The sequence below is a fragment of the Parasteatoda tepidariorum genome, chromosome 9 (genome assembly GCF_043381705.1).
Source record: "Parasteatoda tepidariorum isolate YZ-2023 chromosome 9, CAS_Ptep_4.0, whole genome shotgun sequence".
NCBI classification, from domain to species: Eukaryota; Metazoa; Arthropoda; class Arachnida; order Araneae; family Theridiidae; genus Parasteatoda; species Parasteatoda tepidariorum.
Window position 1 is genome coordinate 78,039,856 of NC_092212.1, and position 16,977 is coordinate 78,056,832.

The window sequence follows — 16,977 nt, forward strand, 5'->3', positions numbered from 1 at the left end:
GAACCATAATATCGTGCATGCAAAATATGTTTCAGTTCAAGCTGAACCATAATATCGTGTATGAAGAATATGTTTCGGTTTCAAGTTGAACTATTATATCATGTAATCAAGTTTTAAAAGTACGATGATATGACATAATTATTGATAAAAATGTAACGATTATCAGAAATTGGAAAATAAAATTTTAAATTATAACAATGATAATAAAAAAGTTGAAATATTTGTTTTTTTTTTTTCGAATTAAATTAAACGAACTAAATAAAAAAAAAACGCAATATAATCTTTTTCTCTAATTTAACACGTTCACGCCGGGGTGACCCACCGGTGGGTCACACTAGATTGTCTCATCTTGGCAGCGCACCGGTGTAAAAACTGGTAACAATAAATTTCATTTTTTAGTTTTTTCAGGGAATAATAAAAACCCATAGCTACCAATTGTTTTTAACGGATGCAATCTTTATATTGAATTGCTTCTTCGCCGTGATAAATTTCCTTACAATGAATTATTATTGTTGAGAATAAATTAACTCTTCCCGAATATTATCTAATATTGAAATAGTTCTTCTACCAGTATTTTCTCTTTTCCCGTACCAGTATTTTCACTTTTCCCGGCGTGAACGTGTTAACTGAAAATCTATAGAATCATTTTTTGTATTTCTGTGAACTGTGTAGAAAAGGAAAAATTAAAAGGCTTCGTAAAGTCTAGCGACAGCTCTGTTTAAATTTACACGTACTACCACTTTTTTCTTAAACTGATTTTTTTTAATAAAAGTAGTGAAGTTGAGAGGTCTTAAAATGATGTCATTATTCTTGTTAATTTGAAACAGTGCAGCGACCTATTGAGCTGTCACAAATTACATGTTCTGTTTTTTCTTTTTAAATTTTACAATTGTCTAAAACCGAAAATCAGAAATCAAAGTCATTGGCTTGACATGACAAAGTCATTGATTTGACATGCATATATCCTCATAACAGTGTTTACCGCATGACTTTAGTAAAAACAACAATAATAGCTCTGCCTTAAAAAAAAACAAAGCTTTTAAACGAAAACCTCTAACCAAAATACTTCCAACATTTGTAAGCCGCAAAGCACACGAAAATCAAGAGACCTTGAAAAAAAGAGAAAATGAAGCATACGAAAGCATCCTTCCTTCTATTTGACCTCCTTCCGAAACCAAAACCTCCCTCATCTTCCAGAAAAGAAAAAAAAAACAACAAGTAAATAAAACAAAAAAAAGTCATCTCCATTCAACCTATATTCACTTTCGTTACGCTTGCCTAACTAGGATATGCCCAATTTAATCATCTTGTTCCAGCACCATATATATAAAGGAAGATTTCGAAATCATTCGAATTTCATTTGCAAGAATGTCTTTGGGATTAATATTACCTTTAGCGCTATTAGTGGTTGTTAGGGCTCAAATGCCCCATATGCCACCAATGCCTATGCCAATGCAGCCACCACCACCTTATAACATGTATGGACCTGTTAATCCATATGCAGGTGGAAGTGCCACCAGTGTAATGTATCCTTCTGCACCACAACAAATGCCACCACCACCTATGTCTCCTCCATTACCATATCCACCTGGAACAACCATGTCCTACTCCTCATCTGCATACCCGATTATGTCGGCAGCAGCACCATATCCAACATATGGTGTACCACCACCTTTAATGTATCCTCCACCATATCAGACTTATTCTGGATCTGGACCGACAGGGGACCCATTCACTTCTTCATCAGGGTAAGAATTATTATGTTATTTTCTTTGGTTCCTCAGTTGAAGTTTAATTTTATATATGTAGGTGTTGGGCAAAACTATGGAAACAATTCTGTAATAACTCTATGTAAACTATTTTTCATACGTCGGGAAATGCTTTTTGGACGATTTTACATAGCGACACTGTTAGCATAATTTTAAAGATTTGAATCATGCTTGAGGCTCTCAGAAATCATGTCATTTTTACCCAATGCAATCTTCGGATCGACCAAATTGAGCATTGGGTGCTAATTATTTTTTCGTATGTAAAACTTATCGTCAATTTAAATGGGCTGTGATATTATAATAAGGACGCTATTAAAATTATAGTGGTAATTAAAAAAAATTTTTTTTCTAAATTTTCTGCACTAATTTTGGTCGATGACAAATAACGATGATGATAATAGCATTATATCGGAAGATCTTTCAAATTGTGCCAACAGTTTTGTCATTTTAAATCTTCCAGAAACTAGGGGCTCTTTCGTAAACTGGTTTACCTTCATAATGGTCTGATCGGACTACCTATAAAAAACCGTGTGGAGGCTTTTAGCTGTAGGAGGCGTTGGTCTGGAGCAGTTGGCATCTCTGCAATTGTAAATCTAAAGAAATAGGCTATAAATATTTTTTAGCAAAATTCTGCTTTTAATTAGTCGCCTGTGGCATTTCTATAACTATTACACAGTCTGCTAGATCGTGACAATTACGACAAAAAACTTAAAATTGGTCATTATAATTCTTTTTAAAATAGAAATGGTTGTATTAAAAACTGTTTTCAGGGAATGGAAAAATATTTGTTTCAGATTATGGCCCTTAGTATTTTAGATAAGAAAATTTTTACTAGTAATAACAAACCATATACTTCAATATTATTTTTAATATTAAACCATGCTAAGTAGAGGGTAAATGAGCAAATTGAGTTTTGTCTTGTAAGCCCTTAGTGGTTGCGTCTGTATTTTTTTAAACTGTTAAAAGAACTTGAAGTGCAAATGGACTTCCAATCAGCATATTAATTTTTCCAGGTATTAAGAGATTTTTTTTCCAATTATTTCAAGTGATAGCAAAATATTTGATTTAGCATTCGATATATAATAAATCAGTCCAGAACATTTAAAAATAAATCAAAGACATCTAATATTTAATTATATTACTATATTCATGACCACGGCGCTGAACAGCTGACACAGATCTGAGTTAACGACTATTAATGTTCAACTCCTTAGCCTTGTAATCTTGAAAATTACCCAGAAAGCAAGGAAACTCCAGGATCAAGCATTGGGCAGCCTTCATGAAAGACTTTATTGATGGAACTAACTCGTATTTGTGTTACATGGACAGGAAAATCACTAAAAACTCTCTCGGTTCGCCCGATGGCAATAGGATTCTAACCCAATATCCGTCTACCCCTGAGGATATTTTTACTTAAGCAGTGTGATAGCAGCGAGCCGGGACTAGAATTCGTATCAACCAGTCACAGTTGGGATTCGAACCTGATTCACCTCATTGGGAGATGAATCAGGTTCGGAATCAGGAATCATTATATCTAATAAAACTGTAGTAATACTTTTAAGTAACAGGGGAATTTTAATAACATTTGCTTACTAAATTGTTATTTTACTTTATTAATTGTTATTTTACTTTTACTTTACTAATTGTTATTTTACTTTTACTTTACTAATTGTTATTTTACTTTTACATTACTAATTGTTAGTTTACTTTTACTTTACTAATTGTTATTTTACTTTTACTTTACTAATTGTTAGTTTACTTTTACTTTACTAGTTGCTATTTTGCTAGCTGGAACTTTTTAGTTGGCAGCTTTGTTTTTAACTAATGAAAGAGGCACTAAAATCTACTACAAATCATTTTATACAGCTGATACAGCTATTGCATTTAAACGTATCCATTACACTTAATGGAATTGTCGGGAAAATATCCACGACATATAATCCTACTGTTAATAAATTTGCTACGGATTGTACTTTTATGTTAAGTTTAGCAATCAGAGATGCCAACTTGTCTCGGACAGCAAATATGTATTTTAAAGTGATAGTTTATCAATTGTGATACTTGGTTTAATAAATTCAATTTAATAGATTTTTATCCACCACTATTTATAAATAATTTGTAGGCTTAGATAATTCACCACTTTCTTCAAACTTAGTCATGCTCTAACTTTTCTACTAATTTAGTCATGCTTTAACATTTAAAAAACAAGCAAAAAAAGTCAAATATTTGCAAAATTAAGTTTGCAGTCATTTACAGTTTTTTCTATTCATTTGGCCTGTCCGGAGCAGTTGGCATCTCTGAGCAATCAGCAATTAAACTGTAAATACTCATTTAACACGTTCACGCCGGGGTGACCCACCGGAGGGTCACGCTAGATTGTCTCATCTTGGCAGCACACCGGAATAAAAACTGGTAACAATAAATTTCATTTTTTAGTTTTATTCCGGGAATAATAAAAATCCATAACTACCAATTGTTTTTAACGGATGCAATTTTTATATTGCATTGCTTCTTTGCCGTGATAAATTTCCTTACAGTGAATTGCTTTTGTTGAGAATAGTTTAACTCATCCGGAATATTATCTAATATTGAAATAGTTCTTCTACCAGTATTTTCTCTTTTCCCGGAGTGAACGTGTTAAAGAAAAGACGGAGAATGTCTTATAATAGAAGCTTGTAGCAAACACACTGCGGTATTCTAAGAAAAATTTACTGTCTTGAAAAATTATTATGAACATTAATCATCTTGTTCCAGCACCATATATNCTATGGTTTTATTTTAAAACCAGCATTGATCTGCAGATCCATAACCTCGTCATTTTGACCCCAACTCACAAGATGAGGGAACTCCTTACTGAAGCTTTTTGACTAATTAGCTTTCGTAAAAAAACTCGATGGAATTAACAAGTTCAATTATATCCATAAGGTGTAAATTGTTATATTATAACCTAATTATTTGAGAAGAGTAGATTTTTATGAGCTGTGAAATTTTGTTCAGTTCCTGTAATTTTTAACACTGATCATCAATCATTATTACTAAATTCAATTTTAATCGAAAATAAAACTTGGAGTGGAATGTAGGCGTTACTTACTACCGTATGATCAATAAGCCACCACACGGTATTTTATAGTAGTCTGCGCTAACTCTTTACCAGTTGTGTGCATGAACCCAAATTCTTTTTTTAAGGTTGACTTAGACTGAGAGGAGATTCGAAGTCGCTGCCCGTGGAGCGGGCACTCCTCTTTTTCATATGTTGTAGAGCCCTTGGGCGACTGAGGTCATCACCTCCTACAACAAAAAGCCTCCACACGGTCTTTTATAAGTAGTCCGCGCAGACTATTCAAAAAGTGAACCAGTTGTGCGCATGAACCCAAAACCTTTTATAAAAGTAATTGAAAGAAATTCATCTTATAAATTTGAGAATTGAATCTATAGTGGTTGACAAGTGAATGAGGCAAACTAATATTCATAAATAAAACAAATTTTTAGACATATATTTGCTACCATTTTCTTATTTTAATTAGATTTTGTATTAAGTGACTCGTTCGGAACAGGGGTGAAAGCGAGACGGAAAAGAGGAAAGGCTGGTAGTAAAACCTTTTCAGTTATAGCTAGTTTTAGGGAGGAGTTTACTTATTCTTTCTCCAAATTATTCAGCAATATCTACTTTATCTTGGAAAAAGAAGCAGTTTTATATATGTGCTAAAATTTTAAAAGAAATCTTGATAGTTTCGGATATTTTATTTTTTTCTGGCAGTACAGCCCGTAAAACTGGCCGAGTGATCGCCTTGGCAGTTGATGTACTTGCAGAGATGCCAACTTGCTCCGGACAGCAAATATATATTTTAAAGTGGTAGTTTATCCTTTGTGATTCTTGGATTAATAAATTCAATTTAGTAGATTTCCATCCACCACTATTTCTAAATAATTCGTAGGCTTATACAATTCACCACTTAAAAGTATTCATGTCATGCTATACCGTTTGAAAAGCAAGTAAAAAAAGTGAATTGTTTGCAAAATTTACTCTGTAGTTATTTACCGTTTCTTTAATATTTTTGGCTTGTCCGGAGCAGTTGGCATCTCTGTCATCGCATCATTCGCTTAACTAACACGGTCAACAACAAAAAAACATTGCATTTTTGTTACTTTTCATGGAAGATATTAACCCCTTTGCACTCGAAGACTCTTCTATGGCACCATTAATTATCTGCCACTCTAAATGTTCAAGTTTTTGAATTTTTATGTTCAGTAATCACTTTATTTAATGGCCTCCAATTGTTATATGGTTGTTGTTGTCGCATGCCATTAAAGCAAGGGGTGCGATTGTTCGTGTTCCCAGTGGCGCCATCTATGACCAAGTTTTTTAAATTTCTTTTAAAAAAAAAGCTTGATAGCTTTTGGTTTCCATTTTTCTTTACAGTACACTGTTATTGAGAAGATTTGTAGTCAATCTTTAATACTTTTGTGCAGTTGAATTTCACAAAGAAGAATTCAGCCTAAAGAAATAAAAAGAATATAATGACGATTTTTTTTAAACGCCCACCCAATTGACACTCGTAATTCAGGTATAAGTTGGCCAGATTTTTCTCCCACTGTAAGAGTACAGAGAATGAAAGAACATCCATGCTTTATTCGGGATTCGAACCCAGGACCTTTCTGACGTAAGATCAGCTCTCTGATCACAGGGATGTCACAGGTGACTAAAAATTTAAGAAGTGGTAAAAACTCAATTCCCTTTTGATTTATTTAATCACATAGTCGAAACTACCACCATAACATACTACGTTGTAAATTATTCATATGTAAAGCGAAATTAATGTTACAGTCACCCTCAATTGTAAACTGAAAGAAATAAGCTATGGATATTTTTTAATAAAATTCTGCTTTTAATTAGTTTCTATTTTTTTACATTTTCAGTCTGCTGTGGCATTCCTATGACTATTACACAGTCTGCTAGTTCGATATAATAGTAACAAAAAGCTTTCTTTAAAATTCCTTAAAAATAGAAACGGCTGTATTAAAAACTGTTTTCAGGGAATTGAAAAAGATTTGTTTCAGATTATGGCCCATAGTATTTTAGATAAGAAAAAACCGATAATAACAAACCATATACTTTAATGTTATTTTTAATATTAAATCCTTGCTAAGTAGAGGGTAAATGAGCAAACAGTGAGTTTTGTCTTGTAAGCCCTTAGTGGTTGCGTCTGTATTTTTTAACTGTAAAAAGAAGTGCAAAGGGACTTGCACTCCCGAATATTATCTAATATTGAAATAGTTCTTCTACCAGTATTTTCTCTTTTCCCGGCGTGAACGTGTTAAAGAAAAGACGGAGAATGTCTTATAACAGAAGCTTGTAGCAAACAATAGCGAACACACTGCGGTATTCTAAGAAAAATTTACTGTCTTGAAAAATTATTATGAACAATTATGTGTTTACCGTAATTTTCAGAAAGAATTTATTTAAGAAGAATTTTTTTATTTTCAATGCTTGAAATAAATTCGCGTGATTTGTTTATATATATATATATATATTTATTTAAAAATAGCTTGTTGTGAATATTGTTTTCATCTGTCGTCCTACTTAGTGAACCGCAGCATGCCGACTGACCGTGAATTTTCGCTTCAATGTGCAAAATCGTTAACAAGAAAAAAGAAAAGAAAAAGAATCTTAAAATAGAACATTTAGTTGTTCAACTTAAAGTACCGGTTTGTTTTTTCTCATCATTGTTAGAAAAACGAAAATATGAATAGATTTTGTATATTCTCTAGCAGATTGTTGATGATTTTTGAAGATAACTGAAAATTTAGAACGTTATAAGCCTGTGCATACTGGCCAGCATTAGAACACATCAACGAAGCTTTAATAGGTTTTAATTTTTTTTTAAAGTTTAAATGGTAAAACTTGGTAGTACAATTATTTGATTTTAAAAGATTTTAAGTTAAATATCAACCAAAATACGAATGCAGTATATTCTCGATATCTCGAAAACCTTGTTATGGCAAAAAAATATTTTTTTTCCCATGGCATTATACACCGAAGAGCCATTACATTATGACCATCCTGTTAATAACATGTAGGAACACCTTTAGCCATCAAAACTGCTAGCACTCGCCGTGGCATTGATTCCACAAGGTGCTGATAGGTAGTCTGAGGTATCTGGTACCAAGCGCTCACCAACTGGTCCTGCTATTCCCTTACATTGCGAGGGGGTAGCGTGGCTGCACGAATTTGGTTTTCCAAGAAGGACCACAAATGCTGTATTTGATTAAGGTCAGGTGAATTTGGGGGCCAAGACATGACGTGAAAGTCACTGGAATGTTCCTTGACGATTCGACCCTTATGACATGGTGCATTATCCTGTTGGTAAACACCATCCCCCGCAGGAAAAACTGTTGCCATGAATGGGTGAACCTGGTCTGCAACTATGTTCAAGTAGCTTACAGACGTCAGGGATTGTTCTATGAGGGTTATGGGTCCTAATGTGCCCCATGAAAGCATTGTTCCTGGTCTACAAACCATGAAAACCTGGGCGCGCCCATTGTTATAGATGGAGGGTGGTCATAATGTAATGGTTCTTCGGTGTATATCCTCCTAATGTTTATTTTAATTCCTATGTCAAAGGGTTTATAACCTTGTTATGCCAAATTTTTTTCGAAATAGAACATTTCTTTTTTCTTATAAGTCACATTGTAAGTTTAGTGTAAACCAATTCTTATCTATTAAAGCATAATTATTTTTGTCTTACTTTTAAAAGTAAAATTATTATTGTTGTATTTAAACTATGGTCAACTATCATTGCATACATATTTATTAGTAGTTATTCTCATGTTTCATGGCTCTACCTTTTAGAGTATACTTTCCTACATTTTTAGAACATATTTAATTCTGAACTTGCTATCTCTAATTTTTTTAGCATCCCTTCAACACTGAGATATCGAGTATACATTTATATCATGTGCACATATACTAACTATTTACCAGTTTATGGTTAAGAATCCTTGACTTTTTGTTGGTAGCTAGGATTTAATTTTGTTAAAATTGAAGAATATTACTAAATATAATTATTTATATATAATAGTGGTGGTTAAACTAATTATAAATCAGCTTTAATAAACAAATACATAAATATTAACGTATATATTTCGTTACCAATTTATAAATAAAATCTCGCGTAAAAAATCAAGAAATTCGTTAGTAATGTAATTTAAATTGAGTGCATATCTTCATCACTTTGTTTTTCAAATTGGTAAATAAAATTTTTTTTCCTTTCAAACAAAAGAGGGGTGCCACTTATTCATAAATTAATTCACAAGTTAATTTCACCAAGATAATTTCATAACCGGCGGCTTTTTTAGTTTCTCGCTGGAAACTACCCGGAAGTTGCCAAGATCTGGTCGATTCTACCGCAGATCACGTTACGAAAATATCCCCGTAAACTGATCCCGTTAGCACTGACTACAGTGCTAAAGACTCAGAAAGAGATGGCGTTTTCTTGCTTTTGGGCTAACTGTGGGAGGTTTTCGAAATTTTCCTCGTCATGGACGGCAAATGCGGGTTAGTTTCATCCATAAGTTCTCCACAAAAATTAGTTTGCTCTAACGCTTGATACGGGGAGTTCTATTGCCCTCTGGGTTGGGTACAAAATAAAAAGGCAATGTAGTTATTGCTGCTAATCAGATATTGATTAACTTTTTAACAGAGATGCCAACTTGATTCCGCTTTAAAAAACAATATTTTTTAGTAGTAGCGAAATTTAAGTTAATTTGAGTTTAGTATTTTTCATTATATCTAAAATATCTAAAATTATAAGTATGATATAAAATGCAACGTTAATCCTTTAATGGGCCCTTTATCTCTAGTAAAGGTGACTTAAAGTATTTTTGGAATTGAAATTGTTTTAGGAACAGTAATTGATATATAAAAAAAAAAACTCACTTAGTTTATAATAATGCCATATTTTGGTGGTAAATATATTTAACATGACCATATTAGGAACTTACTAACTTTTATTTTTCTTTATTTATAAAATAAATTCCTTAAATGCTACAAACTTGAAAAGGAATTATGTATTTTATAACTTTTATACGTTTTTTAAAAGTGACAAATGGTTACCAATTTTATTCAAACTCACTTCAAGAAAGCTGAAGTTATTGAAAAATGGAAACCTAAATTAAAAGTGGTAAAACGTGGTGGTAAGTATACTTACCACGGCCTTCAAAATTGTTAAAGTATCAAACTACTGGTTACTATATTAAAAAGTAGGCGTAACTATCTTTCTTTAACGAATTTTACTACATAATTTGCTACCGCTTTATTCAAACTATTTCAGAAAGCGGAGCACTTGGCATCCCTGCTTTTTAGTGCCTGCTATAAAAAAAAATCAAAATTTTAGCAAATGTACCTAAAATATGACACATTGATGAAAATCAATCTTTTCCGCAAACTTAATTAAAAAGAAAAATTGAGTCCTTTAGTTCCGTATTTTTCGAATTACTTGGTATCAGGTCATAATCAACAATTAAAACTGATATGTCAGTTACTGTTCGTTTATTACCAACACGTTTTATTCTCCACTTCAGAATTTACGATTTTTTTCCCGCCTTTGTGGAAAGAAACACTCTGTATTGAAAGACGAACTTCAATAAACAAACACTTGTAAACATTAATTTGATATAAAATGTGACGTCGGGAGAACTTGACGTCAGGCGTCGGAAGCTTTCTCACACCCGTAAATCTTTCCAATTATTCTGGAAGACTACGGAATAGAGAGACTTTATTAATTGTTCTAATAACCAACGCCCAGCTGGTCACGTACGCCAATTCGAAATGGGGGTAATATGAGTAAAACAGTCTCCGTTTTTTGTCAACATCAGCACTATCCGATTTTATTGTACCGGGAATTTTCGGATACACGAGCCTCTGTGTCATTCACATTTTTTCTTTTTTTTTGTTGTTGCCATAAGTCTGAGGAAAAATCAATGCTTTGACATTGAAAGAAGTTCTTGAATCGATTCATTTGTCTCATTTTGATGTAACCTCATAATTTTTGAAAACTGAGGTCGAATCTGAAAAATTGAGTTGTATCAAAATAAAGAGATCGAAAAAAGGAATTAAAAAAAAATAGAGAGAGGAAGAAATATTATAAATATAAAAACCTTAAATTGTAAAAAATTGAGAATTTATTGAAAAATTTCATATTGCAGATTTTTTTTAAAAAATAATGCAGACATTTTTTTTTTTAAATATTGCAGATTTCTAAAAAAAATTGCAATACATAATTTTTGAAAACTGAGGTCGAATCTGAAAAATTGAGTTGTATCAAAATAAAAAAATAAAAAAAAAGAATTAAGAAATAGGGATAGAGGAAGAAATATTATAAATATAAAAACCTTAAATTGTAAAAAATTAAGAATTTATTGGAAAATTTTATATTGCAGATATTTTTTAATAGTGTAGACATTTTTCTTAAATATTGCAGATTTAAAAAAAAAAATTGGAATAAGGAAAGTTTTATAACAATGCATAAAATGTTTAGTTTTTAGACACTTCCTTTTGTTTTAAGTCACTGCTTTAATATTAAAAGAAGTTCTTAAACCGGTTTGTTTGTCAAATTTTGAAAAGTGAAGAAAAGTCAAAAAGTTTTCAAAAGAATAAGAACGACACATTATAAAAATATATAAACTGTTTCATATAAAATATTAATAGTCTATAGTTAGGTGGGAAATTTTATAATTTAGATTTTTTAAAATATTGAAAGTTTCTTAACAATTTAGTAGCAAATAGTACGTAAAGTTTTGATTGTAATACATAAAATTTTCTGCAGCAAGTCTGAAGAAAAATCAATGGTTTGATATTGAAAGAAGTTCTTGAATCGATTCATTTGTCTTATTTTGATGTAACCTCATAATTTTTGAAAACTCAGGTCGAATCTGAAAAATGGAGAAGCATCAAAATTAAAAAAAAAGAAATAAAAATAGGGAGAGAGGAAGAAATATTAAAAATATAAAAACCATAAATTGTAAGAAATTAAGAATTTCTTGGAATATTTTATATAGCAGATTTTTTTTTAAATAATGCAGACATTTTTTTTTAAATATTGCAGATTTCTAAAAAAAATTGCAATACATAATTTTTGAAAACTGAGGTCGAATCTAAAAAATTGAGTTGTATCAAAATAAAAAGATCAAAAAAGGGAATTAAAAAATAGAGAGAGAGGAAGAAATATTATAAATATAAAGACCTTAAATTGTAAAAAATTGAGAATTTATTGGAAAATTTTATATTGCAGATTTTTTTTTAAATAATGCAGAAATTTTTTTTTAAATATTGCAGATTTCCAAAAAAAAATTGCAATACATAATTTTGGAAAACTGAGGTCGAATCTAAAAAATTTAGTTGTATCAAAATATAAAAAAATTAAAAAAAGGAATTAAAAAATAGGGAGAGAGGAAGAAGTATTATAAATATAAAAACCATAAATAGTTAAAAATTAAGAATTTATTGGAATATTTAAATTGCAGAATTCTTTTTTTAAATAATGCAGAAATTTTTTTAAATATTGCAGATTTCTAAAGAAAATTGTAATATCTAATAAGAAAAGTTTTGATAACAATGCATAAAATGTTTAGTTTTTAGACATTTCTTTTTGTATTAAGTATGATGCTTTGATATTGAAAGAAGTTCTTAAACCAGTTAGTTTGTCTTATTTTGAAGCAGACTCATAATTTTCAAAAATAGAATTTCAAAAAGGAAGAAAAGTCAAAATTTTTTAAAAAGAATGAGAACGACACAATAAAAAAATATGTAAACTGTTCCATATAAAATATTAGTAGTCTATAGTTAAGTGGGAAATTTTATAGTTTAGATTTTTTAAAATATTGAACGTTTCTTAAAAATTTAGTAGTAAGTAAAGATTTGATTATAATACATAAATGATGAATTTTTAGACATTTTTTTTGTAGTAAGTCTGAGGAAATATCAATGCTTTGACATTGAACGAAGTTCTTGAATCGATTCATTTGTCTTATTTTGATTTAACCTCATAATTTTTGAAAACTGAAGTCGAATCTAAAAAATTGAGTTGTATCAAAATAAAAAAATGAAAAAAAATTAAAAAATAGGGAGAGAGGAAGAAATATTATAAATATAAAAACCTTAAATTGTAAAAAATTAAGAATTTATAGGAAAATTTTATATTGCAGATTTTTTTTTTAAATAATGCAGAAATTTTTTTAAATATTGCAGATTTCTAAAAGAAATTGTAATATCTAATAAGGAAAGTTTTGATAACAATGCATAAAATGTTTAGTTTTTAGACGTTTCTTTTTGTATTAAGTCTGATGTCATTGCTTTGATATTGAAAGAAGTTCTTAAACCGGTTTGTTTGTCCTATTTTGAAGCAGACTCATAATTTTCAAAAATAGAATTTGAAAAAGGAAGAAAAGGCAAAACTTTTTAGAAAGAATGAGGACGACGCAATAAAAAAAAATATAAACTGTTCCATATAAAATATTAATAGTCTATAGTTAGGTGGGAAATTTTATAATTTAGATTTTTTAAAATTTTGAAAGTTTCTTAAAAATTTAGTAGCAAATATTAAGTAAAGTTTTGATTATGATACATAAATGATGAATTCTTAGACATTTTTCTGTAGTAAGCCTGAAGAAAAATCAATGGTTTGATATTGAAAGAAGTTCTTGAATCGATTCATTTTGATGCAGACTCATAATTCTTGAAAACAGAGGTCGAATCTAAAAAATGGAGATGTATCAAAATAAAAAATAAATAAATAAAAGAGAGTGAAAAAAATATTATGAATATATAAACAATAAATGTGAAATAAAATATGAATATTTTGTTGGAAAATTTTATAATGCTGACATTTTTTTCCAATATTGCAAATTTCTAAAAATTTAGTAATATTTAATAATATTTTTGACATTCTTTTTAAAATTAGGTCTGATGTCATTGCTTTGATATTGAAAGAAATTCTTAAATTGGTTTATTTGTCTTATTTTGAAGCAGATTCATAACTTTCAAAATTAGAAGTTGAACCAGAAAAAGGAAGAAATGTCAAAAAAATTAATAAATAATGCAAACAATAAAAAATATATATAAACTATTCCATATAAAATATAGCTAGTTGGGTTACATAGCTATTACAAAATATAGTTAGTTATATAGTTAATTGGGAAATTTAATATTTCAGATTTTTCAAAATATTGAAAGTTTCTTGAAAATTTAGTAGCAAGTAAAGTTTTGATTGTAATATATAAATGATGATTTTTTTGAAATTTTTTTTGTAGTTACAACAAAAATGTTTTTGAACAACGAAATTTTGGGAAACAACAAAAAATTTAAAAGAAAGCGAAAGAGAAGTGTTAAAAATATATACAAACCATACAATATTAAACATTTATAATAGAATAAGCAACAGAAAGTGTGTGAAAGAAAAATATTAAACTTATGCAATACTTAAAACTGATATTCTTTGGTCTAAAAGAGAAATTTATGTTGCATTTTTTTTTTAACTCTACATGAAAAATATTTTTTTAAATATAGTATTATAGTAAGGTAGGTTTTTATGTAAATGATAATTACGTTGATGGACTGCTTTGTTTTAATTTGATACTAAGTTTTGTTTTAGTTTTTATGAACGGAAATGGATTTAAAAAATAGGTAAAAGGAATTTTGTCATATTATACTCTATGACTTGTTCGATGTCGCATATTCATATACACTTTGTTTTTCAATTTTGAAATCTTGTCAGATTGATCTAGCGTTATACTTATACAAAATGACACCTCATAAAATATGAAATCGCATTTATTTTTTATGTTAGCAGCTATATCAATAAAATTTAACTTTCTAAGGTTTAGGGACCACAATTTAGCTTCCCCTTCCATAGATTTACCATTAGCAGCGATAAACGAGTTGCGAAATGAAGTAAAATAGTTAAACAAAAATTATATATTTAAGGAAATTTTTTTTTCAATGTATAGTCTTAAACTTTCTGAAATGAGTTTTTCATTTTATATATTTTTTTTTACTGGCTGATCAGGATTTGCAAATATACGGGAAACCAATATGCATCACCAATAGCTCCATTACTTAATGGCTTCTTCTTTCGATCGAATATGGGCATGGTCTGTTCTAAATACAGTTGATCTCTTATAGGTAATTGCTTATTTTTAAACATTTTAAAAATATGTTTTATTTTTTATCTTTTACAAATTGAGTTGACACATTGCATTCAAAATGCATACACTAGTATGTCACATGCTCTTAGTTTCTACTCTGTCTTTCACAAATTGCATCGTCAAGTTTTTCCAAGTTATTTCAAAGATTTCGGTTACTTACAATTGTATTTGTTTGGGCATATATTTCTTTACGGTCTTTCGCTTAAAATGTTGTGCAGTTCCATCTGATATTAATTTCATTTCTTTTACTTTGAAACAGTTATTTTTTAGGATAATAGCAGCTAGAAAATGTTAATTTGTTAATAGCTTTCTTCCTATGTGCTTTAGAAAATGCCAATTTGTTCATGACTTTTTTCCTATTTGTTTATTGACAATGTTAACTTTTTATGCTATTTCTATTTGTTTACGACAATGTTAATTTGTTTATGACTTTGTATTATTTGCTTATAATAATTTTAATTTGTTCAAGACTTTCTTCCTATTTGTTTGTGACAATGTTTATTTGCTTATTCCTTTCTTCCTATTTGTCAATGACAATGTTTATCTCTTACGATTGCCGTTTCATATCATAGTAGTTTGCTGCTCAGGATACCGTGAAATGCAAATGCTTGACAAAGTATATTTAAAGTATAAATAAAGCATAATTTTGCTTAAAGTATACGTTATAGAACGCCAAAGCTTTTTGAAGCTTTTCGAGAATTTCCATGAAATATTGATTTTATAGATTCAAAACAGTAAAACCCATTCATTACGATCCCATATTTAACGAGATTTTACGAATAAATAGAGTCTTTTGTATGGTACAATGTTGTAAATGTATTAGAATTTATTCTCTTAGTGAGAATTCTTTTAATGCTTTGTCAGATTGAACAAGAGAACTAATTTCAAAAATATCATCAAAAATAGGGAAAAAACAGAAGAAAGAAAACAGTACATTAAGAACTTACATAAAACTATCTTCAAAGTCTTCTTAATACATTATATAGTTTAAAATACTTACTTAAAATCTTACACAGTTAAACTTTTCCTAAAAAAGAAAGAAATGTACTAGTATTGTAAAGTTTTTACCAAACCTTGAACAGATTTTAAACCCTTTCCAATTCATTAATTTTATTAGAGTGTAAATAAAAGAAATACAATGAAAAAGTGTAAATTACATTTTAATTCACAATGTTGCCACCTAAAAAATTGGAAGATGAATCATAATGATCTTGACAATGAAATCTGTCTAGTTGAATTGGACCTGTTCCTCCGAAATGAGATGTCTAGTATCACTAGACAGTTTGGTTCACTATCTAGTATCATTAGACAGTGAACCACAAAATCATAAAGCTATTGAAACTATAGGTGATAAAACATGTTTAAACAAATGTTTTATTACATTGGAAATTAAATAAAACAAGACAATTAAGCTGAACAATTCAGGTTATAGAAATACATTTCGTTTTTCAGTAAAGTTTATCAGTAAGCAATTCATTTAAATAGTTTTTATGTTTAAGTCATTAAGTTAAGTCATTAAATAGTTTTTATGTCTAATGTTAGAAAACAACCAAGTTTAATGAGCATATTTCTGTTTTCAAAGCTCTTCGTTCAATACTGTATTACTCTGTAAGATATTGATAAATAATTTTTTGTTTACATTTATTTTCAGAAATGGAATATTCAATGCAAAGACTCTGAGCCAATTGCTGGGATTGCGAAAACGAAGATGATGAATTAGAGTTTAAAACCAAATCTTAGGGCAGGCTGGCCCCTGTCCTCTTGTTTACAACATATCATTTCACCATTTTTTGATTACAAATTTGTAAATCTACAAATGGAGATTTATGTAGTTTATGATTTATGTAGAAAAATTAGTGCGTTTGAAAAGTATTTTGTGTTTTGTCTTAACCAGTTTTTATTCATAGTCTAGTCTAAGATTTTAAAATGAATTTATGTTTTTTGATTCTAATAAAATATTTCTCAAGTAGCGTTGTATCATTATTATTAGAGTTTTCTAAAAAACAAT

At 29.5% G+C, this 16,977-nt stretch overlaps 1 protein-coding gene across 1 annotated transcript; it reads left to right on the top strand.

Annotated features, from left to right (window-relative positions):
* The first annotated feature begins 1,279 nt into the window (after positions 1 to 1,279).
* LOC107449474 (uncharacterized) lies at positions 1,280 to 16,877 on the top strand. Its single transcript, XM_016065000.3, has 2 exons — positions 1,280 to 1,748; positions 16,621 to 16,877. The coding sequence occupies exons 1-2, from the start codon at positions 1,369 to 1,371 to the stop codon at positions 16,679 to 16,681; spliced, it is 441 nt and encodes a 146-aa protein (XP_015920486.1). The 5' UTR covers positions 1,280 to 1,368; the 3' UTR covers positions 16,682 to 16,877.
* The last annotated feature ends 100 nt before the right edge of the window (positions 16,878 to 16,977 follow it).